Below are 25,715 nucleotides of genomic sequence, written 5' to 3' on the forward strand. Positions count from 1 at the left end.
GCGCATCAGCTTTAAATCTCACCTTGCAGTGCATCATCCTATCTATCCCATAAAACCTATCCATGTCAGAAGATCTGCCGAGCCTGAGGACCCATTTATTTATTGCAATCCCATGGCAGCCGGTTGTACGTACCGGATTGACCCGATGGAATCCTCCATCGGCAAGGGCTGCCGTCTCGGTGTAAAACACACTGCTACAACAACAACAACAACAACCCATTTATTTGCCGAAACATTGCGAAATCCAACGACATCAACAACAAAATCAACCTGAGAAGTGAGATACTCCTTAACATCCTCCGGACTGAATTCCTTCGACAAATCCTCAACCACGATTGCATATGGGACTATAGCTCGATGCGTATGTGTATGACAAGAGTAACCCCATTCAATAAAAAGAGCACAAGCCCTACTGTGACCATTAATCATTCTATACGTTCTTACCAACCAACTTAACATATTATTTCTCCTTCGCAGTGCACCAAATTACTGAGTAGTAAGTAAATATTGGTCTAATCACTCTCCTGTAGAGCCAGTGGATTATCCTTGGATTCCGGCCCTCTTTCGAGTCTACGACCCTTCCACAAAGTGCCCAACATCTGTGAGACTTTTCAGTACGCTTCTGAATGTGTTCAGTTCGCTGTCCAAGATCACCCCTAAGTATTTGATGTTGTCAGATATCGCAATCGTTCAATTAAGGAAATTTGGTGCATCAAATTGGCCTACCTTCGTCTATCTCATGAAGAGGCAAATTTCAGTTTTCTCTGGGCTAACATTCAGAGCCTTAGATCTAGCCCAGTTGTATGCCATCTGCAAGACCCTTTCGGCCAATCTGCATAGCTGATTCGGACCCTTAGAAGTATTATAACAAATCCAAATCCCTCCTCAGTCAGCATCCGTAATAGGTTACTTATGGTGGTCACCCAAAGGAGAGCCCTGTGCTATTTCCTTCCTGGTATTTATGTAATGGGAGCCACAATTTATCCACCTGTTCCTTAGCATATGGTTTATCCAGTCTCCAAGGATCCGGTCCACGTGGTTCTGCTCTAAGATTTGGTTCAGTGTGCCGGTCCGCACATTGTTTAAAGTTCCGTCGAACCATATCCCCAGACCACCAAAGTGTGAGTCTTTGCAACGAAGTATTCTTCTATTTTATGCACAACCTCGTACAGGTCAATCTCCACCGACCTTCCTTTGGCATAGGCATGCTGTTTGTATTTGAGCATTTCGCTGGATGTCCTACTCTTTTTAATGTGTTGAGATGGGCGATGGGTAAACACCCAAAAGGTATTTACCCGGTAAATTGGGTAAATAACGGGGTATTTACCCATTTATACCCAAAAGCTGGGTATTTATAATTTTGCAGATATCTTGGGTATAAAAAAAAAATTCTAAATCCTTTTTGATGATGTACAATCTTTGTACATAAACCTTACCTTCTGATCTCATAAAGTCGGATTTTAGTTATATATAGCCGCTATATAGACCTATCTCCACACTTAAAGTCTTGAGGCAATAAATTGGTAATTTTTCATCCGATTTCGATGAAATTTGGCACAGTGAGTTCCGGTAGACCACTATTAATTTCTGTGAAGTGCGGTTCAGATCGAACTATATTTGGATATAGCTGCTCTATAGATCAGCCACACGATCTCCCTATATAGGGTATTGAGGCCATAAAAGATCCATTTACTACCCGAATTCAATTAAATTTGGCACAATTTGTTTTGGTAGACCCCTACCCATTCCTGTCAAATGTGGTACATATGTTTTTATATACTACACAAAAAAGTTCTTAATAAAAGTGATACTTACTCTTTGGCATTATCCTTTATAACTCCTTTGATGCGTATTTTATCACCTTCTCGCAGAATGTTAGGTATTATATTGGCAGCATATGCTATTGAAGGCATGTTTAATTTTTTTTATATACTGTAGTGGAATTTCTTTAATGATTTATTTATTATTCTGACGCACTATTTCCACAAATTCTTGGGGGTGTTTTAAAATAGGCTTAAAATTTCAAACGAATGATATGTTTGTTCTATTTAAAGGTTGCCGGCGGCGCTATAAAGTGCCTTATGCTAATTGATCTATATTAGGGAAAATGTTTTGGTTGTAGTATCCCACGTGAGTTATGTGATTTTGAATACCGTTATAATATTTTTCATTCATAAAAATTGTGATTTTGTTGTTGTTTTTGCGATTTCTGTGGTTTCTAATGAAAGTACAGGAAGATTTTGATTGTTATGGTGATGACTTCTTGTCGCCTGTCTTCACTTCGCGTTGCTAAGTATAGAAAGAATGTCGGCCAAGTCCTCTATTTTTAGGGTTTTGCCAATTTCGTTTTGGTTTTTATTAATGATTTTGTTAAAGGCTTGCTATATGTTCTATGTCACTTAACACACAAATATTTTAAATTTTATTAACTGCTTTATTATGTTCAATACTTTTCGTCGTGCCGTCGTCTTGTTTTCTAGCTCTTTGGCTCTTTTCTTTTGAAATTCTTTCCCGCTTGTTCGCGTGCACTGCACAAAATCGTTAAAAAGACTGAGATTGGTGCGTTTTCGTCGGTCAAATGTTTCTGCCGCAATCTAAGAAAAAAACTCTCTTAAATATGAACGAAATGCCGAATAAAGTGTTGCCAATGGGCTGTTGACCGAGCAAAAATTTACTGGTTTTAGTTAAATGTGTGTGTAGTAAAATACGGGTACACATTGGGTTAGAAACAACGGTAACGTTTAGAAACTAAAGTACCGTTAAACGATTAAACCATCTTATATATTTGTATGCTTAAAACGTTTAAACAAGTAAAAATATGGAAAATTTTTGCTCTGAAAATACATTGGATTGTTCCGATACTGAAAGAACCCAATGTCATCACGGTGTAAAAGTTCAGACCAATTGCTTTTTTGCCGGTTTTTAATAAAATATGTGAGAAAATTTTATTTAGACAAATCTATGAATATTTGAATGCACATCAGTACCGATTAGGAAGGGTTGAGGTAAGGAGTAAGCGGCTGCCAACGTTATGGCAGCTATTTACAACGGCTTGTATGAAGGTGCTAAAGGTCAAGATATATTCATTCATTCATAATCATTTACAGGTAGTGGCAGTTGCACAACAACAAAATATTGGATGCACTATCTGTCAAAATCAGTGATTAGTGCAACTCTGATTTTGTGTATGAAATTAGTTCGCGCCACTTTTCGTTGTTTGTGTGCGTTGTAGTTCTTAACTATAAAACACACACACAACCAAAACTCGTTGACAGATAGTGCAGATAAGCTACAATATTATGGTTTTGGTGGAAATACGTTGCGGATACTTGAAAGGTATTTAGGAAACCGTATACGGTTGTACAAACTAGAAGTCAAAGGAGTTGCAAAACTCGGGTCGTATACGGGTACCCCAAGGCAGAGTCCTTAGACCGTTATTCTCTCAGTTACTTACAAAGGATAATTTTTTAAGAGCTGTAGGAAAGTTTTTCAAAAAAAAAAAAAGAACATAAAATGCAGAAAAATGGATGAAATCTTTATTTGAATCGATAGTACGTTCCATATAATTTAATGTTTGGAGATTATTTCATGTAAATGTTGACCGTGACTGCGCCTCAAATGGTCCATCCGCAACATTTCGGCCGGTATCTCACGAATAAATGCTTCAACAGGTCTGTTCGCGTACTTTTCCACTAAAAATTTGCAAGTAAAAATTTGCAGAAGGTAAAAGCCATTTTACTCACTTAAAAAAATTTGCAAGCAAAAGTACGTGCACGACTTCCAGTGAAAATTTGCAGAAAAACAGCTGATTTTTATTTTGGTTTGTTTTTTATTTGCTAGCTTGGAAAACAATTTTTTTTTTAATTAAAAGTGCCGGCGATACTTGTGAGATATTTTCCTTAGATAAACGTCAATTTATTGACCCTAGGCTCGATGGCGTCTTTCATTGGCCCAAAGGAGTGACCCATTGGCTCGATGGCGTCTTTCATTAACCCAAAGGAGTCTTTCAGTGTACAACACAATGCTAAAACAACAACAAGCGTACATCATCCGTGACGACTTTCGTTTCCGCTAAAAATTTGTGCAGATTTGCACAAATTTTTGAGTTCCCAAACACAGCTAATGTTGTCTTCCAAAGTGTCAATGGAAGCGCGCCTGTCTGTATACACATGAGCTTTAACATAGCCCCACAAAAAAATAGTCTAAAGATTTTAAATCGCACGATCTAGGCGGCCATTTGGCCGGTCCCCATTCACAGTTACGTTACGATTCGCATCATCTTTAAAGAAGTACGGTCCAATGATGCCACCAGCCCATAAACCGCACAAAATTTTACTTTTTTCTGGATGCATTGGTCTTTAGTTCAAAATCGACAATTCTGCTTATTTACGTGCCCATTGAGCCAAAAATGAGCTTCGCCGCTGTTTGAACACGATGAACTTTTATAACAGAGCACGCATTTTGCTAATAAAATTCAATAATTTGCAAGCGTTTTTCGTTTGCAAGGTGATTATTCATGGTTAAATTATAGAACAAACAGAAGATGTTTGACAGTGAAATAAAACACGAAACGTGCGTGAGCTGGTTAAACTAGTTTTGCCAAAAATCATAATAGCTAAAAAATCACCCTTTATATTAATTATATTACTAATCTTAACTTACATGTTGAAGTGTTTAAAACGAGAGTAAGTAATCGTAAGCTTGTTATTTTGCTATTTATCATTTATTTCTAAAGGCTGGTTCTATATTCGTTTTCCACAGTTGAAAACACAAAATTTTCACCGTTACTTTTATGAAACAGTACAAAAATCTCAATGAAAACAGAAAACTATTAAGAAAATGTTTTCATAAGTAATGAGGGAATGTCCTAATGAATGACATCAGCAAGTTTTTTTGCTTCAAAATCTATTATCTGAAGAAAGTAATCACGAAAAAATGTTGCGAAAAACGAACATAGTACCAGCCATAAAACGCTATAATGACAACATTCAAATTTTAAGGGTCTCTCTTAAAATGCTGCTCCGTTCTCTTCGATTAGCACTAACTAACATTACCATTTAGTTCGTGTAGTAGAAACTGTTAAAGCTCCATGCTCTAGAATACACAACGGTAATTGTTCCTGTTTGAGTCTCAACTAAAAAAAAGTTGGGAAATTTTGTTTCCTTGATAACTATCTCTTGTAATATCGTGAGTCACATGTTTACATACATACATACTTCCCTTGAAATTAACAAATTGAGTGTGTGTATACAACTCACTCATAAATTCATTCAGCAAAAACAACTGCAACAACTCTAATAATTTGTTTCTAATGTGGGCGATGTTTCATTTGTATTTAGTTAACGTGGTCTTCTTAAATTTCCTATGAAAACCTAAAATGCACGAAATTCAGAAATACCCACACGATTTGAAAAGACGTTCGTCACTTTTAGTATGTCCGTTAAAATGAAAATTTCTAAAAAGGTAAACAAAATTTATTTTGAAAATAATTCTTCTTCAGGCATCAAACAAACATTTCTTAACTTAAAAAGCAATAATTGATTTGTTTAGAGAACTTTTTCAAAAAGTACCTGCTCTGATCAAGAGGGAGGTAGTAGTGATGATGAAGAGGTGTTTATAAAGAAAACAAAACCGTCGTTCTTAAGACAATAAAAAATAACACAACGATTTTTTAAATTTTACGCTATTAAAAAAAGAAAAACAAAAAACTCATTCAGAGAATCCTGGTAAAAACATCTGAGAGAGATATTAAATGGTGATTATCTTAATACTAACATAAAGAAACTACTGCGGATCCTAATTGAAGATAGGACAGTAATCCGAATCAGCTACATATGTAGAAAGGGCTAGATTTAGCCCTCAGTGAACATTAATCCAGAGAAGACTGACATTTGCTTGTTTAAGCGGAAGACGAACTTGGCCGTTTCGAGGAGTGTTGTTTCCTCAACAGGACGATTTCAATAACCGACTATATGAAATACTTGTGAGTGATCTTGGGCAGGAAACTAAACTGAATGTGGCACTTCCAAAAGCTTACCGGCATATTGCAGGTGGGTCTTAGGCTTGAAATTGGGTCTTAACCTGGGGACGGAATGGGTATGGGTGTCAACATTAACTATCCAGAGACTGAGAACTGTTTCCGGCAGCTTGACCGTAACTCGATCTTGGGGTGTAAAGTGATTAACACATTCCTGAAGACGGCACTATCCGCATCGTTTGGTTTTTGAGCCATAGTGGATTAAGGGGTACCGAGACACATTGGCTGTAAGAGCTAAAGTGGTGCCATCGATGAACTTCTTATATGCGAAACCTTTGGTGGATTTGCCATATCTAAAGCGGCATTGATAATCTCAACCGTACAACCAGAGACAAGTTGATACCAAACGTGCTCATTTCAGTACCATAGTAAATCAACATCGTATGGTACAAAAACCATACCGGATGGTATGGATGAAGCATAAAATGATTAGTACCGTTTGGTATTAGCCTTATTACCGAACTGGCATTGATTTTAATACCAATCTGTTATTGGTTTTAGCATCAGACCGTTATTGATTTTAGTACCAAAATATTATTGATTATTCCACCCTCAAATGAATCAAAAAAAACCTTGAAAATAATTTTAACCTAATTTTATTTCGATTATTTATGTTAATAATTACAAAAGGTGATGTTACACCGTGACCAACCTCAATTTTATGTATTCAGCAATTATATCCGTTGATTCCCAGAAGTGGTTTTCATATGAATACACTAATATTTTAAGTACAAAGCTCAACAACACTTCTGGCGCCGTGACAAGAATACAAATGTTATGCCGTTAATTCTTTATAGCCTCCTGGTATTCTGGTATTGAATTGATACCAAGACATAATTAGAAGGTAGTGAACCGTAAACATCTGAGTAAAATTTTTAGTCGCGAAGTACACTATCTGTCAATGAGTTTTGGTTGTGTGTGTGTATTATAGTTAAGAATCATACACACAAACGACAAAAAATGACGCGACCTAGTAACATATTCAAAATCAGAGTTGCACTAATCACTGATTTTGACAGATAGTGCACTCAATATTTTATTGTTGGGCAACTGCCACTACCTGTAAATGAATATACATATATTGATTGATACCATGTCATAATTACCAGGTAGTGTATCGTAAACATCTGAGTAAAATTTTTTCTCGCGAAGTACACTATCTGTCAACGAGTTTTGGTTGTGTGTGTGTATTATATTGGGTTGCCCAAAAAGTAATTGCGGATTTTTTAAAAGAAAGTAAATGCATTTTTAATAAAACTTAGAATGAACTTTAATCAAATATACTTTTTTACACTTTTTTCTAAAGCAAGCTAAAAGTAACAGCTGATAACTGACAGAAGAAAGAATGCAATTACAGAGTCACAAGCTGTGAAATTGTTCACGCCGACTATATGAAAAATCCGCAATTACTTTTTGGGCAACCCAATAGTTAAGAATCATACACACAAACGACGAAAAATGACGCGAACTAGTAACATACTCAAAATCAGAGTAACACTAATCACTGATTTTGACAGATAGTGCACTCATATTTCGTTGTTGGGCAACTGCCACTAACTGTAAATGAATATATCTTGATTGATACCAAATGGTACTACAAATCTTGTATTTACTTAATCTCTCACACAGTATCCTCGAAAGTTTCTTATTATATGCGATGAGAAGAGGACTTATTCCGTAGTTGGCTCATACGGGACATTGGCTTGAGCTTCCAATCGTGCATTCAGCGTGTCGCTTGCAGTCTTGTATAAGTCTGCTGACAACCTGTCGGCTCCTACTGCCTTGTTGTTCTTCGGCCGGATTACTGCCTTTTTGAGAAAAAATTACGGAAATATTTTTAAATGAAAAGAAAATACGTGAAGTGTGAAAAAAAATAGTTGTGCTTTCGTTGGCAGCAGCCTAATAATGTTTTCACAAAAAATCGTGTGATATTTTAGAAAAAATATTGTTCTTTTAAGTACCTTTGCAGTCGAAAAATATTTTAAACACATTTCTTCAGTCTTGTTGAAAATAGCGACGAGACGAAAATTTATATAAAAAAAATCACTCAATTTTTTAGAAAAAATTTTCTTTTATTATTTTTTTTTTGTTGAAAAGTGGCGCAGACGTTCTGTCTACTGTCTTAATTCATACTCAGCTGTTCGAATGACGCCACCTTATAAGTGCGTCCTGGTCAGAACACAAACAAAAGTCAAACAACAACACACAACAAAGAAAACAATATTGAAACAAAGTTGATTCGGCCCATTTCGGGAGCATTTAAATACATTTGCATTAAAAATTGTGCGAAATTTATCGTGATATCGACATGTCGCTACTATTTTGCTCATAGAACTCAGTACCACTTGTACGGAATGTGTTCGCATTATCTCCGTCACCATTTTTTTATAGTGCGTTTTGACAGTTGTTGTGTGAAAAGTACGTACTATCCATTCTCCAACTGTTGGTGTACACTTTGTCTCTTGGTTTTCGGCACTTTCGTATTCTACACAAAATGTCTCTTAATTCCGAATATATTCCGTATATTCGGCGTCATTTCAGTTGCGGCAAAATATCGCTCCAATTTTTTAAAGGTCCTTATTGTAACCACATATTTCCAGTTGAATAGAGAATGCCGTTACTATCTGTTACGTTTGCAGCGTTCAATGTAGGCGAGCTGTTTGTTTGTTTGATAAAAGAATTTGCCGTATGTCTCATATCATGGCTGGTATTGTACAATGCCTCAAGTTTAGGTTCTCATTTTATGCGCCACCTATGTAAAGTAATTTTTCTTAGACATGTACGACCAAATTTCCACAGTCGTGCGCTTTTATATTAAAATACTGACGTGGTTAAGGGTGCAAAACGAAATAAAACGCAAACAATTAACAAATTTATGAATATTTTTAATTTTGCTTCCTGACACGTCACTTATATTTTTTCGAATGAATCAAATTTTTCTGTACAATGAAAAGAAAACAAAAAGACAATTCAATGCCTATTCAATCTAACATATTTTTTAAAACTCAAAAGTGTTATATGAACTAACAAAGAAAAGGAAAACTTAACCTACTTTGTTAAAAAATAAATAATTTAAACGATTGAGAGTAACAAATGTGGATACACCACACCTACTTTGTTAAAAAATAAATAATTTAAACGATTGAGAGTAACAAATGTGGATACACCACAATACAATAGCTTTATTTGAAAATAACGCATTTCATTTTATCAACTTTCTGGGCACTTCCATCTGCACTATATAATATGGCAACATATTCTTCTTGGAATTGAATTAGAGTGGCAATGCTATAAATTGACAAACTCTGATTTTAGCCAATAAGAAATGACTTCGTGGAAGAGAGCAAGAAAACAAAACAGAGTACAAAGGCGTATAATATATTTATAGCTAACAAAAAAAATTAATTGAAATAAAAGCATAATGAAATCAAGCTATAAATATTATAAATTATAACTTATCTTCTTTAAATCAATATAAATATAGAGCAGATTAATAGAGTGCAATAATTGAATTGTTATTGCATTTTGTAAAGCTGTTGTCTGTTTACGGCGTTGGCTGTTAGTCATCTAACTTTGGAGTATCCCCTTGGTCTCACTCTCTTTCCTGTTGACATTGTCTCTTGGTAGCTGTGCATGTGCTGAACTTTCTTTTTTCGTTTCACAGTTTGTCACCGGCTAAAAACTAACTTAACTTATTAACAAATTAGAAGCCAACGGGAATTCGTGAAATTACTAGAATAAAATAAATAAATAATAATTTTTGGATATTAAAAACAACACACAGTAAGTATTATCCAATACACAATGAAAATAAACTTAGTTCAATACAAAGTAAAAATATTCCAAAAAGAAAATCATATGTTTCAATGGAAAACTGAAAATAGCTGCTTACGTGGGCTAAAAAGTTCTTCCATTCTTTCACATCGGGTCATTAAATAGGAAGCCAATGTTTTATAAAGAAAACTCTTCTTAAAGTCATTAAATTCATATAAACCTCTTTACAGATATGAAATCACAAATTGTTTATATTGTATTACTTGGAGTGGCCTTTGTGGCTCAATCATCCTTGGCCCTGAAAGAAGAAGACTGCGAAGGTATGCCGTCTTGCCTGCTAATACTACATCCATTCATAACTATCTTCTGTTGCTTATTTTTTTTTAGTGTGTGTTAAAACAGTGAGAAAATTTGCCGAAACCTTAAATGATGCCACCAAAAAAGATTTCAAGCTAATCGAAGCAGAATTCAAGAAATTCTGTAAACAACAAAAGAACAAGGAACAAAGACTTGTAAGTATTGCAGTATCGCCTGTTGATATTTTCCCCTATGGCGTATCTAGACTCGTCTTCTTATGACGTGTCTTTACTGTGCTGCTATGCCATAGTGTATTGTAAATTAATTTGTGGGTGTGTTTGTGTTTACAGTGTTACTATTTAGGTGGCTTAGAGGAATCAGCAACAGGAATTTTGAATGAACTCACAAAACCTTTGAGTTGGTCTATGCCAGCCGAAAAAGTTTGCGAAAAACTTAAGAAGATGGATGCTCAAATCTGTGATTTACGTTATGGTAAGTTGGTATTGAAAGATATTAGATTTTTAGGAGCATTAAGCCAGCAATAGATTAGTAGCCCTAGAATTTTTGAAATTTTTTCAAGTCTTTGAACTTTTTAAAATACAGCTGTAATAGTTGTGAGGGGTATAAACGGAACTAGTGAATGACATGATTTCTTGTGGAAAATAATACTATTCTTGACTATTTTGAGTTGGCATTTTTGCATTCAAAGATGTAAAAGTTTATTTTTGCTCCTATGGGTATTTCCGATCATTGCATTGCTGCAGCATCTTTTCCGAAATCTCGTTTTTGAACCAGGCTCACAGCAGAAAATATTTCAATTACATACCATTCTTTTTAGTTAACAATAAAAGTGGTGATAAATAATAGAGGAAATAATTTTATTTGGAATGAATTCCGATTCAAATGAAATCAGCTGAAATTAGAAAATTAGGCCTTCAGAAATGAGTGTTTGAATAAAAATACCAGAAATGTTGAACTGCTGCGCAAACAAGCAAGAATGTTGTGTCCCAAAGAACTTCCACCAAATAGTTGCTTTGCGAATGGCGTCCACTTTGTGGGCTCTTTAAAAGGAGGCAAGATTTTTGGATCATTTGTGTCGGACAGCACTAATTGTTATGTGAGAATGGAATGTTCATGGCCAAATTCGCATTTGCATTATGGACTTACACATTAAAGAGGTAGCAGGAATCTGTAATTATGCCTCTAGCGCTATTCAAATTTATTGTTCGTGGTATTACGCTCGAAGTGCAACCAACGTATGACAGATGAACACAAATTGGCGACTGTGAACGATCAAAACTACGTAGTCTAATCTAAATTTGAAGAGGTTTATCGCTGATGATGACATGTAGTAGAACAAAATTATCACTCGTGAACTGTGCCATGATAACGCATTGTCTGATTAGAAAACATTATATATGACAGGTAGTGACATCTGCATAAGTTGCGAGGAGCTAAGAGAAATCTATAGTAAATCTTCAGTTGTTGTTAGTAGAACTGCACTGAAGTTGCAGTCCTAGCCGATGAGGGACCATCGGGTCAATCCGGTATGTACAAGCAAGCGGCGTGTTTTTTGAAGGTTTTACTTTAGGTTTTAATTTCTTTATTGAAATAGCAAGTGATAAGGCTATGGCGTTATTATATTTTCATAGAAAACATCAAAATTTTATTTATATAAAAAATTTTGGTAACATTTTTTTTATAAAAAATTTAATGTCATTAAAATCTTTATTTTTGAGAAACAGGGCCCAGTCCTTGGGTTCTCAATGAAGACCGCCAGGCCCACTCTGACCTCTTGTTTTGATCCATCTGTATAGCATGATCTCCCAGACGGAACTCTGGTATTGCCATCTGGGATATCATGATATACAGATGGACATGTGGGCCGGGGGGTCTACATTGAAACCCCAAGGACTGAGATCTGTTTTCGACTGCCTGACCATAATAGGATCCTGCAGGCAGAGATCCGGGCGATCACGGAATGTATGTTCTAGCACAAGAGATCAAACCGGTTTGGGGTATGGGCCCTCAAACTGTGAATATCGAGCTCCACTGTCTTGGTGAGCAAATTCGTCCTATTTGGGGGTTGTTATGTTGGTGGGACGTCCCCTAGACAGTTGGTCCCGAATGTTTATATCAGAATTATGGTCTTCTCCCAAATACCATTCATTTGAGCCCCATTTTCCCATAGTCGGCAAACATGACCGGTTTGTGGGGTGTTTTGGGGGATGGGCGGCCACTCAGTGACATGGCTTTGAAAATGTATATCAGATTCGTGTTCTACTCTAAAATACCTCTTATTTTGTTGTTGTTGTTGTTGTAGCAGTTTATTGTGTACTATCTTTCGTCTGCTTGATTCTGTTGAGTGTCAAGACCCAGGAACTCCGCGACTAAGATGGGGTGCGTCCACAGGGATCTGGGTCTGAGTCGAGTGGGTCTGGCCGGGCAGTTAAACAGGTGACGTGTATCGTGCGGTCCCTGGTTACAGTCGGGACATACATCTTGCACGTCGGCATCAATCCTAGCTCTGTGGGAATTGAGGCGGCTGCATCTGCCGGAACGTAATTGAGCCAGAATCACTCTGGTTTGCCGGGGGAGGTCGATTTCTTCGGGTGCAATGGGTGGCGGTCGTACTCCAAGGACTACATTCACCCGGTAGCCAGTTAACGTGTCTGCTACCGTGTCTGCATGAATGTTGTTCAGACCCGCTTGATATGCCGCTTGATCTAGAGGTTCTCTCTTGTAGCGCTGGACCTCACGCTCTAGATCATGTAGATCTACCTTAAGGCTTCTGGGCGGTGGGTATCTATCCACAAGATGATGATTTGGATGATTTCTGCGATAACAGCCCAAAAGGTATTGCTTAGACAGCATGTAGTTATGTCTTCGCACTGGTAGGATCTTTGTCTCCTGGTGGAGGTGGTCCACATGAGAACTAAGGAGGCAGCCCGTCGCAGTTCGGAGGGCGGCATTCTGACAGATCTGAATATTATTCCACTGCGTGTCACAAAGCTGACGTGACCACACTGGCGCTGCATAACTTACCACAGACCGGCCAATTGCTTTGTACGTGGTCAACAAGGTTTCTTTGTCTGCACCCCAAGTGCTGCCAGCGAGTGACTTGAGGACCTTGTTTCTACTTTTGACTTTATTGCAGATTGCTGTGGCATGTGGGGAGAAAGTGTAGGAGCTGTCAAATGTGACGCCAAGTATTTTGGGACACTTGATGGTCGGAATCAATTCTCCATCGACCATCACAGTCAGCTCAGAATTCACCTCACGCGTATTTGTAGTGAACAGTGTGGCTGAAGATTTGGTGGCGGATATCTTCAGATTTCTTGCAGCGAAATATGAGGCAAGCTCGTTGAGGTAGACGTTCAACCTATCGCAGATGTCATCAATGGGTGGGGGGCCTGATGCCAAGATCGTACAGTCGTCCGCATATGATACGATCTCTATGCCGTCTGGAGGAGGTGGGATGGAGGAAAGGTAGAGGTTAAACAGAGCCGGAGATATCACCCCGCCTTGGGGAACTCCCTGTTTCACTCTACGGTGTTTTGACTTCTTATCCCTAAATTCCACAAATGACTGGCGGCCACACAGATAATTCGCGACCCAACGTTTAAGGCCTGGCTGGAGGGACGTGTTGGCGATGTCCTCAAATAATTTGGCATGGCTGACCGTGTCGAATGCCTTCGATAGGTCCAATGCCACGAGGACCGTCCTATCACATGGCCTGGGTTGATTGAAGCCACGGCAAATGTGTGTGGTGATGGCATGCAAAGCTGTTGTTGTGCTGTGCAGTCTCCGAAATCCGTGTTGATGCTCGGCGAATGGAAATTCTCCTACGAGGCTCGGGAGGAGTAATGCCTCAAGCGTCTTAGCCACTGGTGAGAGAAGGGAGATCGGTCTGTACGACTCCCCCAAACTCGGGTCTTTACCAGGCTTCAGTAGCGGGATCACTCTGCCCATTTTCCAGACATCGGGAACTATAAGAGTGTTCAATGACAGGTTAAGGACAGTGGTAAGGTACTCAACTCCAGGTAAATCCAGATTCTTCAGCATCAATGTAGAGATTCCGTCGGGGCCCAACGCCTTGGAAGATTTGGCGCCACGGATGACATTCGTAACTTCGCCCACGGTAAATTGTGATGGCTGTTCATCGGCTCGGAGACCACGAATACGGCGAATGGCTCTCCTCCTTGCCCTGTCTCTCTCGGGATGCACGATAAATTGACGGTTGAACAACCTGGCGCATCTCTTCGGATCAGTCACGGTTAACTCGCCAAAAGTGACTGAGGTCCTGTCGTCCCGTCTACCGGGGTTCGAGAGAGACTTAACAGTGGCCCACAATTTGCCTGCACCGGTGCCTAAGTTACATTGCTCCAAGTGTTCCAGCCACAAATTCCGCTTATGTTCGTTGACTACCCTGTTTATTTCCAGATTCAGCTCGCTGATTCTGGGGTTAGCGGGGTCCATAGCACGAATCCCATCACGCTCGTCTGCGAGTACCACTGCTTGCGCCGGGAAATTGGGTCGCACTTGCGGTATTCGACCGGCTGGTATAAAGCGAGCGGCTGCTGCGTTGATGATGTCTCGGAATTTCCTCTCGGCCACAAGCACATCAGAGGGGGGTGGCAGTTCATTGAAGCGGCGATTGGTATACTCTCTGAAGCCAGTCCAATTGGCCTTCTTATAGTTGATGAACGTTCGGCGCTCAGAGGTTATGAAGTCGGGTGGTCGGTCGATGGTGAGGATTATGGGGAGGTGGTCTGACCCCAAAGAGATGACGGCTTGCCAGGATACGTCACTCAGGAGATCAGGGGATGCGATTGAGATGTCTGGCGAGCTGCTGCACCTCCTCGTAATCCTAGTGGGGGCATCCTCATTCACCGTGCAAAACGTGGAGCTATCTATCTGCTCTGCCAAAGCTATGCCACGCTGGTCGTTGCCTAGGGGAGAATGCCATGACGAGTGATGTGCATTGAAATCCCCCAGAACCAGACGACTATGGCCAGATAGCAACCCACTTATGTCGGGGCTGTAGGCCTGGCCATTAATCGGGACACAGCTGCCAACCGGCGGTATATACACGTTGTATATCTCTATCTCGGCAGTACCAGACTTGACTGCTACCCCCATACATTCCATGTATGGGTCACTAGCGTCAAGCGCAGGCGAGATAGGTCTATACTGCACGGAATGGTGTATAACGAAAGCCAATCCCCCACCTCCATTCCTTGAGCGATCCTTACGTAGCACATTGTAGCCGTGACAACTGTGCAAGCTGCAGGTGTTAGTCAGCTTTGTCTCCTGGATCGCTGCGACCGATATGCTCTTCCGACTCATAAAATCCACAATCTCATCAATCTTGCCTCGCAGTCCATTGCAGTTTAACTGCAGGAACGATACATTTCCCGACACTGGCCTGGCAATAGTAGGGCTAGGGTGCTGTCTTTGCATAAATTGCCGTACGGGAGAGGTCGGGGGGGTCACATAGTCCGACGACGAGGACGCCGAAGGCGACGACGGCGACGCTTGTGACCCACTGCTGGCTGTGTTCGCACAGCACCTAGCGACATAGCCAGTATGACTATACTCCCGTAGCGAAGTTAGGCCAGAGCAAGAACGGAAATGTACCCACTCCAAGCACCTGTTACACCTCACCGACACTGACCGATGATGAAGGCGGTTCTGGCAAACGGAACAGAACCAGGGTCCGGGGTTCTTTTCAATCCCGGCACGGACCAAAAGCATACGGAGAAGGCACTCCGGGATGTGCCTCTCCCATGACGAAAAAAGACGAACACGTACACTGAGGCGGCAGCCCTTGCCGATGAAGATTCCATCGGGTCAATCCGGTACGTACAACCGGCTGCCATGGGATTGTATCTTATTTTGGCCTCATATTGCAACAGTCAGCAAATACTTCCTATTTGGTTGGTGTTATGGGGGTGGGGTTGCCCCATAGAGACGAATATTGATATCAGATTCGTGCTTTACTTCCAAAGACCTTTCATTTAAGCCCCTTATTGCTTAAATACCTTTTATTTTAGCCCCATATTGCCATGGTCAGTAAATAAGTCCTGATTGGGGGGTGTTTTGTGGAAGGGGGTGGACCCCCAGAAACTTGGTCCCACATTTGGATATAGGATTCGTATTTTAAACGCAAATACCTTTAATTTGAGTCCCATATTGCCATGGTCGGTAAATATGTCCGATTAATGGGTGTTTTGGGGGTTGGGGTGGTCCCCCCAAATACTTGGTCCGACAATTGGATATCAGATACGTTATCTAATTTCATTTGAGTCCCATATTGCCATGGTCGGTAAATATGTCCGATTAATGGGTGTTTTGGGGATTGGGGTGGTCCCCCCAATACTTGGTCCGACAATTGGATAACAGATACGTTTTCTAATCTTAAATACCTTTCTTTTGAATCGCATATTGTCGTGATTAGTATATATATATATATATATATATATATATATATATATATATATATATATATATATATATATATATATATATATATATATATATATATATATATATATATATATATATATATATATATATATATATATATATACTAATCACGACAATATGCGATTCAAAAGAAAGGTATTTAAGATTAGAAAACGTATCTGTTATCCAATTGTCGGACCAAGTATTGGGGGGACCACCCCAATCCCCAAAACACCCATTAATCGGACATATTTACCGACCATGGCAATATGGGACTCAAATGAAATTAGATAACGTATCTGATATCCAATTGTCGGACCAAGTATTTGGGGGGACCACCCCAGGGGGGGACGTCCCACCCCCAAAACCTACCAAATATATATATACATATATATATATATATATATATATATATATATATATATATATATATATATATATATATATATATATATATATATATATATATATATATATATATATATATATATATATATATATATATATATATATATATATATATATATATATATATATATATATATATATATATATATATATATATATTTTTGGTAGGTTTTGGGGGTGGGACGTCCCCCCCTGGGTACCCCATCCGAAATTTGGATTTTTTGTTTGTTTGTATATATATATATATTTGGTAGGTTTTGGGGGTGGGACGTCCCCCCCCTGGGTACCCCATCCGAAATTTGGATTTTTTGTTTGTAGGTTACTACAAGAGAGCACAGAAAATTTCGCTTAAATCGCACCACCCATCTCCGAGATCTGGCGTTTCTGATAATTAGGGTAAGGGGGAGAGTCCGCCCCCCTTCAGATATCATCTGTGAAAATTTCAAGAAAATTGGTTGGGCCGTTTCTGAGCCTATTAGGAGCACACAAACAAACACAAATTGATTTTTATATATAAGATTTTTTTTTAAATTTTATTTAAAAAAAATGGATATCCATTGAAAGTTTTGTCCAAATTTTATTTCAATTGTGTTGATTTGTGACACTTTTTGTTGTTGTTGTTGTTGTTGTAGCAGTTTATTGTGTACTATCTTTCGTCTGCTTGATTCTGTTGAGTGTCAAGACCCAGGAACTCCGCGACTAAGATGGGGTGCGTCCACAGGGATCTGGGTCTGAGTCGAGTGGGTCTGGCCGGGCAGTTAAACAGGTGACGTGTATCGTGCGGTCCCTGGTTACAATCGGGACATACATCTTGCACGTCGGCATCAATCCTAGCTCTGTGGGAATTGAGGCGGCTGCATCTGCCGGAACGTAATTGAGCCAGAACCACTCTGGTTTGCCGGGGGAGGTCGATTTCTTCGGGTGCAATGGGTGGCGGTCGTTCTCCAAGGACTACATTCACCCGGTAGCCAATTAACGCGTCTGCTACCGTGTCTGCATGAATGTTGTTTTTTGTAGTTGGTTATTGCTATGGTACAGTTAAAACAAAAGTTTCGCAGTTTTAATTACATTTCGGTTGACTTCGTTTAATCGTTATCAAGAATTTATATGATTCTGTTTCCTTTCTCTAGTTGGGCGGACAATACAGTAATCAGCTATACCATAAATTTCCGTCAACCGAAATATCGAAATAAAAAGTAGTTGAGACTGCAACCATTTGTTTCAATTGGATACCAAAATAACATTTTGCAATTTGCATTTTGCAGAGGGCATAAAAACGTGTTTTTTTTTCTTCTTCAAATTAAACATTTTTTCTTTCTTTCTTTTTGGTTTTGTAACTATTATTCATAGTCGTTGTTCTCTTTTCTTTGCAGAAAAACAAATTGATTTGAATGCCGTGGACTTGAAGAAACTCAAAGTACGTGACTTGAAGAAAATCCTCAATGACTGGGATGAATCTTGTGAAGGTTGTTTGGAGAAGACCGACTTCATTAAAAGAATAGAAGAACTCAAGCCCAAATATGTGCGCAGCGAGTTATAAAAGCCCATGTAGGCTCTTAATTTAAACCACATAACAAAAAAAAAACAAACACACAAAAGACTTGATTTTAGTTACATAAATAAAATAAAATCCTTAAAAACTAAAAACATGTTTTAAAGTGCAACAGTATTTTAATTAAACATCATTTACTTTGTGTGCTCATGTATTGGCAAAGCTATGTTTTTGGTTTTTATTAACCATGGAAAAATATTTTTAGACAAAAAATAAGTAAAGCCTATTGAAATAAATAAAAAACAATCAGAATGAAATTAATTATTGGTTTAATACAAACAATGACAACGAAAGCTTTAAATCACAGTTTACAATGCACATTATGATCGTACTCATCGTCTGTACATCATGTAAAGTATGAAAAATTAAATCAAGAAAAGAAAAAATCGATGTACCGTTTTTGGCAAAAGCAATCATCATCATGTAATCAACACGTACACACGATGAGTACGATGTGCCATGTAAACTCTGCATTAACCTTATTTGTCGCAGAACTTGTTTTCTAAATATCTGTCAATTTATGATTACACAAATTTCTTTGTAAATGGCAATCGATACACGTCATTTATCGAAAAAAATTAAATCAAATCAATTTTGATTTTTCAGCCATGACTGATGGTTATGAGTACATGTGACGAATACACCTTTGTTTTGACCAACTCTATTACAATGTCCATACATCAGATGTGCCATGTAAACTCAGCATTAGGATTTTTAAAAGCATTTGTCAAAATTCGATTACTTTGCTCTAAACTAGAGAGGGTTTGTGATAGGTTGTCTACTCTCCGTTAAGTCTATGTCCATTTTTATACCCCCTTCCATAGGATGGGTGGGGGTATACTAATTTCGTCATCTCGAAATATTCGTCTAAGACTCCAAAAAATATAAATATTGCTGATCGTTATGACATTTTAAGTCGATATAGCCATGTCCGTTAGAAAGCACTCCAACTTTCAAAGTAGTAAAGCTAGGCGTCTGAAATTTTGCATAAGTTCTTATTAATTCTTGTTAATGTAGATAGATTGCGATTGTACATGGCTCAAATCGGTCCATGTTTAGATATAGCTCCCATATAAACCGAAATCCCCGAATATACTTCTTGAGCCGCTGGAGGCTGCATCTATTATGCCATTTTCTTAAAATTTTGCACGATGATTTTTCGTATGACTTCCAACAACCTATGCACCAAGTATTGTTCCAATCGATCCAAAACTTAATGTAGCTCCCATTTAAACCGATCTCCTGAATGTACTTCTTGAGCCGCTAGAGGCCTCAACTTTTATTCGATTTGGCTGAAAATTTTCACGTAGAATTTTCCTATGACATCCAACAGTTGTACCAAGTTTGGCTCCAATCGGTCCTTAAACTGATATAGCTTCCATATAGACCGATCCCCCGAATATACTTTTTGAGGCTCTAGAGGACGCGATTCTTATCCTAGCATATGAAAAACCCACGGGGATTTCTTGTTATGACCTACCATTATCTTTTTTTAGTTTCGGCCTATAAAGAGAATCGGTCCAAAAAACTTGACAAATGTGGAGTATATATAGGATTCGTCCCGGCCGAACTTAGCTTTTTTTATAATTCTTGATTCTACAAAAGAAAAGTCAGTAAGTTTTTTTTTTTAAGATTTTATTATTGTACACATCAATTTATTTAAAAACATTAGTTTTTCAAATTACAACATAAAACATTACATAGTAAAATATTATTATTATTTTTTTTTTTGAAAACAATAAATTTTCATCACATTGGAGATAAAATTCGGTATGGATTTTTGTTGTTGTTTTTTTTCCTCAGCAAACTTTCTTCTATGAGTGTAACTGCTAAATTTATGTGCGAGAGAGCTCTCTACACATAAATTTAGGAGTTACAGAGAGAGAGAGAGAGCTCTCTACACATAAATTTAGTAGTAACACTCGTAGAAAAAAGTTTGCTGAAAATAGCAAACACTGTCTGCTGAATATTAGTAGTTAATTTTGCTGCTATTGTAGCAGTAGTTCTGCTATTACAGCAGTAGTACTGCAATTTCAGAGTAGCAGGCTTACTGCTGTTGTTTGCTGAAAATGACTGCTGCTTTATTATGAAGGTGATGTTAGACGGAACAAGTAAGAGCGTGCTAAGTTCGGCCGGGCCGAATCTTATATACCCTCCACCATGGACCGCATTTGTCGAGTTTTTTGCGCGTTATCTCCTTTTAGGCAAATAAGGAATAATGAATAAGAACTGCTATGCTATTGGAGCTATATCAAGTTATAGTCCGATTTGGACCATAAATGAATTAAATACTGAACATTGTAGAAATCACTGCGTAATATTTCAGGCCATTCGGATAAGAATTGGGTCTTGTAGGGGCTCAAGAAGCAAAATCGGGAGATCGGTTTATATGGGTGCTGCATCAAGCTATATATAGATTAAGACCATATTGGACACGTATGTTGAAGGTTTTGGGAGAAGCAGTTGTACAAAAGTTCTGTCGAATCGGATGAGTATAGCGGCCTCTAGAGGCTTAAGAAGTCACGATCCCAGATCGGTTAATGTGGCAGCTACATCAGGTTATGAACCGATTTGCGCCATAATTAGGACAGTTGTTGGATGTCGTAACAAAACACCTCATGACCATGTTGAAGGTCATGGGAGAAGTAGTTGTACAAAAGTTCTGTCAAATCGGATGAGTATAGCGGCCTCTAGAGGCTTAAGAAGTCAAGATCCCAGATCGGTTTATTATATGGCAGCTATATCAGGTTATGTACCGATTTGTGCCATACTTAGCAAAGTTGTTGAAAGCTATAACAAAACATCGCGTGCCCTCTAGAAGCTGCTGAAGTCAAGACCCTAGATCGGTTTGTATGGCAGTTATATCAGGTTTTAGCTAAATCGGATGGGAATTGTGGCCTCAAGAAGTCAAGATCCCGCATCTGTTTATATAGCTGCCATATAAACAGATCCGGGATCTTGATCAGGTTATCAGGTTATAAACCGATTTGCGCCATACTTAGCACAATTATGGGAAGTCATAACAAAACACCACGTGCCCGGCACGGGAATGCTGTGAGTACCACACTGGAACATTGAGGTCCGATCTGTGGGCGCGTCCATACGTTGTGGATAGTGGAATGCTCCATATGGAGTAGCTGCAACGACAATCGCGGACAATCAGCGGTGTCGAGCGGAGAGTCTCAGTGAGAGGCCGGGCGGCACCGGCTCTTGCACAAATACTGAGTTCCTATGATGCTCAATATGACAAGGCGAGTTATTGGCGCCTTAAAATAACCAATGGTCTCCCTGTTCCCCCGGCGATCGGTCCTTTGGGCCGGAACGAGTTGGCTCACCTACAGGAGCTTGATAAGGATCGCCACCTTCACATGAAAATGTGGCCACAACAACAACAACCACGTGCAAAATTACAGCCAAATCGGATAAGAATTGCGCCCTCTAAAAGCTGGAGAAGTCAAGACCCAAGATCGGTTTGTATGGCAGCTATATCAGGTTATGAACAGATTTGGAAGTGATACTAAAACACCACGTGCAAAATTTCAGTCAAATCGGACGAAAATTGCGCTCTCTAGAGGGTCAAGAAGTCAAGTCGGAAGATCGGTTTATATGGCAGCTGTATCAAAACATGGACCGATTTGGCCCATTTTCAATACAAACGGACCTACACTAATAGGTAGTATTTATGCAAAATTTCAATCGGCTACCTTTACTCCTTCGAAAGTTAGCGTGCTTTCGACAGTCAGACGTACGAATATAGCTAGATCGACTTAAAATGTCATGATATATATACTTTATGGGGTCTTAGACGCATATTTCGAAGTGTTACATACAGAATGACGAAATTAGTATACCCCAAGCTGAGAATTTTTTTTTATTATTGTTTTAATTTTGTAGTATATCTAAATGTCAAAGGCTTGATAACACAGCTGTGATTTTTTTCTAAAATCTCGAGGGGATGTTCTTTTTGATCCGATATTCCACACATAAACCACAAAACAGTGTTATAATGATGAAAATATAAAAATTAATCACATTTGAAAAAGATAAGTTGTAAAACAATTGACATTTCAATTTACGATATTTGCTAATCAAGGTAGTTTCTTTGAGGGTAGAGATTTGTTGTTGTGCTGACCCTACCTCTTAATTGTACCATGGGTGGAGGGTATAAAAATAAAACACATACATAAATGTGTGTCTCAGTGGATGTTTATAATCACCACTGAATGTACACATTCCATAATCTTTTTTCTTTAAATTTAGATACAAAAGGCCATGCCCATCCTATGCAGTTTGGTAGAGTAATAACCAAAAATGCGAGCTAGCTCAGGCACATTTCCAAATGTATACCAATGGATGGATTGCTTCTTTACAGTGATATTCCAAATCATCTCTTCCAACAAAATTTCTAAAATTCTTAATTCTAAAAAATGCCTAAAGTAATCAAAACAATTAACAGGCAATCATAAAAAGTAGCATAAATATTTTTTTTCAGCCTACTTGCGACTCACTTTAGCAGATTTTTTTAGTTGAAATAGCAGTAAGACATGTTTGCTAATACAGTAGCCCTATGTTTGCTGTTTTCAAATAACAAATTTGTTTGAGTGTAGGTTTTTGTTTGTTAAGTGTTTGCTAAATTAAATTCATTAAAAAATTATGAATACAAAATTAAATAAATATTAATAAATTGTTATATGTTATTCGCTGGCGGAATTTATCGTCTATATGGCTGTTTATTGTAGCGCCCTCTTTCGTTTTCTTGAGATAGTACAGTGAATTCGCTGTAGACCACACACCAGAAGTAGGTTAAAATGACTGTAATTAAAAGAGAAAAATTAAAAAAAATAGTTTTAATTGAAACAAAAATATACAAAGGATTAAGACAAACTATTTTATTAAATACATGTAATATTTTTTTTGCTTAATGCTTTGAAAACCAATACCTTGGACCAAATACTAATAAGTACAAGTCATTGTTCAATTGTGTATAACAAAATATTGCCCTTTTTAGTAGCTATACCTAAAAATAAAACGATCTCAACCATATACGGATACGATCTCAATCAATCGGATTATAAATACGCTTTAAATGCAGCCAAGACTTTAAATCGAGATATCGGTTTATATGGTAGCTATATCCAAATCTGGACCGATTTGCGCCAAGTTGCAGAATAATGTCGAAGAGTCTAACACAACTCACGGTCCCAAATTTCGGCAAAATCCGGCAATAAATGCGCCTTTTATGGCCCCAAAACCTTTAATTAAGAGATGGGTCTATATTGCAGCTATATCCAAATCTGGACCGATCTGAGCTAAATTGAAGAAAAATGTCGAAAGGCCTAACACAACTAACTGTCACAAATTTCGGCAAAATCGGGCAATAAATGCGCCTTTTATGGCCCCAAAACCTTTAATTAAGAGATGGGTCCATATTGCAGCTATATCCAAATCTGGATCGATCTGAGCTAAATTAAAGAAAAATGTCGAAAGGCCTAACACAACTCGCTGTCACAAATTTCGGCGACATCGGACAATAAATGCGCCTTTTATGGGCTCAAAACCTTAAATGGCAACTATATCCAAATCTGAACCGATCTGTGCCATATTGCAGAAGTATGTCGAGGGGTTTAACTTAACCCGCTGTCCCAAATTTCAGCGACATCGGACAATAAATGGGCCTTTTATGGGCCCAATTATTGTCAATAGTCAGCAAATACTTCCTATTTGAGTGGTGTTATGGGGGTGGGGTGGCCCCATAGACACTTTCCCGAATAATGATATCATCGTGCTTTACTTCCAAACTCCTTACATTTAAGCACCATATTGCTATGGTCGTAAGTTTAACTTCTTTGGGGGATGTTCTCGGGGATGGGCGGCCCCCAAACTTTTGGTCCCACATCTGGATATCAGATTCGTATTCTACACTCAAATACCTTTTATTTAAGCCATATTACCATGGTCAGTAAGTAAGTCCTGTCTGGGGGTGTTTTGGGGAAGGGGTGGACCCCCCAGAAACTTGGTACCACATTTGGATATCAGATTCGCATTTAACTAGCAAATACCTTTTATTTGAGCCCCATATTGCCATGGTCGGTAAATATGTCCGATTTAGGGGTGTTTTGGTGGTTGGGGTGGTCCCTCAAATACTTGGTCCTACAATTGGATATCAGATACGTTTTCTTATCTTAAATACCTTATATTTGAGTCCCATATTGTCGTCATTGTTGTATATATATATTGGGTAGGTTTTGGGGGTGGGCGCAACCCATAGTACCCCACCCGAAATTTTGATACCAAATTTTTGTTTGTAGGTAAGCATAACAGAGCACACAAAATTTCGCTTGGATCGCACCACCCATCTTTGAGATTTGGCGTTTCTGAAAATTATGGTAACAGAGATGGTCCGCCCTCCCTTCAGATATCAGTATACACCATCATTTGTACCATCATTATGCACCATCTGTAAAAATTTCAAGAAAATCGTTTCAGCCGTTTCTGAGTCTATAAGGAACACACAAGAAACACAATTTATATACCCACCACCGAAGGAGGGGGGTATATTAATTTTGTCATTCCGTTTGCAACACATCGAAATATCCATTTCCGATCCTATAAAGCATATATATATTCTTGATCAGCGTAAAAATCTAAGACGATCTAGCCATGTCCGTTCGTCTGTCTGTTGAAATCACGCTACAATCTTTAGAAATAGAGATATTGAGCTGAAACTTTGCACAGATTCTGTTTTTGCCCATAAGCAGGCTAAGTGCGAATATGGGCTATATCGGACTATATCTTGATATAGTTGCCATATAGACCGATCCGCCGATTTAAGGTTATAGGCCCATAAAAGCCACATTTATTATCCGATTTTGCTGAAATTTGGGACAGTGAGTTGTGTTAGTCCCTTCGACATTCTTCTTCAATTTGGCCCAGAACGCTCCAGATTTGGATATAGCTGCCATATAGAACGATCTCTCGATTTAGGGTTTTGGGCCCATAAAAAGCGCATTTATTGTCCGATGTCGCCGAAATTTGGGGCAGTGAGTTATGTTAAACCCCTCGACATACTTCTGCAATATGGCATAGATCGGTCCAGATTTGGATATAGCTGCCATATACTAGAAAGATCTCTCGATTTAAGGTTTTGAGCCAATAAAAGGCGAATTTATTGTCCGATGC

The 25,715-nt window shown here is 38.5% G+C and overlaps 3 protein-coding genes across 6 annotated transcripts in view; 1 reads left to right on the forward strand and 2 right to left on the reverse strand.

The window, feature by feature from the left end:
• The window catches only part of LOC106081010 (uncharacterized), a 32,965-nt gene extending 30,370 nt beyond the window's left edge, over nucleotides 1-2,595 (reverse strand). For 3 of the 4 annotated variants that reach the window (XM_059364037.1, XM_059364036.1, XM_013242681.2), the window contains exon 1: nucleotides 1,816-2,595. In XM_059364037.1, the coding sequence (XP_059220020.1) occupies nucleotides 1,816-1,913 (98 nt within the window). In that variant the 5' untranslated portion in view covers nucleotides 1,914-2,595. The remainder of the gene's footprint in view (nucleotides 1-1,815) is intronic. The other variant, XM_059364038.1, reaches the window with a different exon arrangement.
• A 6,898-nt stretch (nucleotides 2,596-9,493) lies between these two features.
• On the forward strand, nucleotides 9,494-18,631 carry LOC106081009 (mesencephalic astrocyte-derived neurotrophic factor homolog). The gene is made up of 5 exons (XM_013242680.2): nucleotides 9,494-9,820; nucleotides 10,042-10,131; nucleotides 10,199-10,323; nucleotides 10,459-10,600; nucleotides 18,358-18,631. The coding sequence occupies exons 2-5, from the start codon at nucleotides 10,044-10,046 to the stop codon at nucleotides 18,522-18,524; spliced, it is 522 nt and encodes a 173-aa protein (XP_013098134.2). The 5' UTR covers nucleotides 9,494-9,820; nucleotides 10,042-10,043; the 3' UTR covers nucleotides 18,525-18,631.
• Nucleotides 18,632-20,247: 1,616 nt separating this feature from the next.
• The window catches only part of LOC106081020 (uncharacterized), a 54,944-nt gene continuing 49,476 nt past the window's right edge, over nucleotides 20,248-25,715 (reverse strand). The window contains exon 5 of the mRNA XM_013242689.2: nucleotides 20,248-23,348. Within this exon, the coding sequence (XP_013098143.1) occupies nucleotides 23,248-23,348 (101 nt within the window). The 3' untranslated portion in view covers nucleotides 20,248-23,247. The remainder of the gene's footprint in view (nucleotides 23,349-25,715) is intronic.

Source organism: Stomoxys calcitrans, chromosome 2 (genome assembly GCF_963082655.1).
Source record: "Stomoxys calcitrans chromosome 2, idStoCalc2.1, whole genome shotgun sequence".
NCBI lineage: Eukaryota > Metazoa > Arthropoda > Insecta > Diptera > Muscidae > Stomoxys > Stomoxys calcitrans.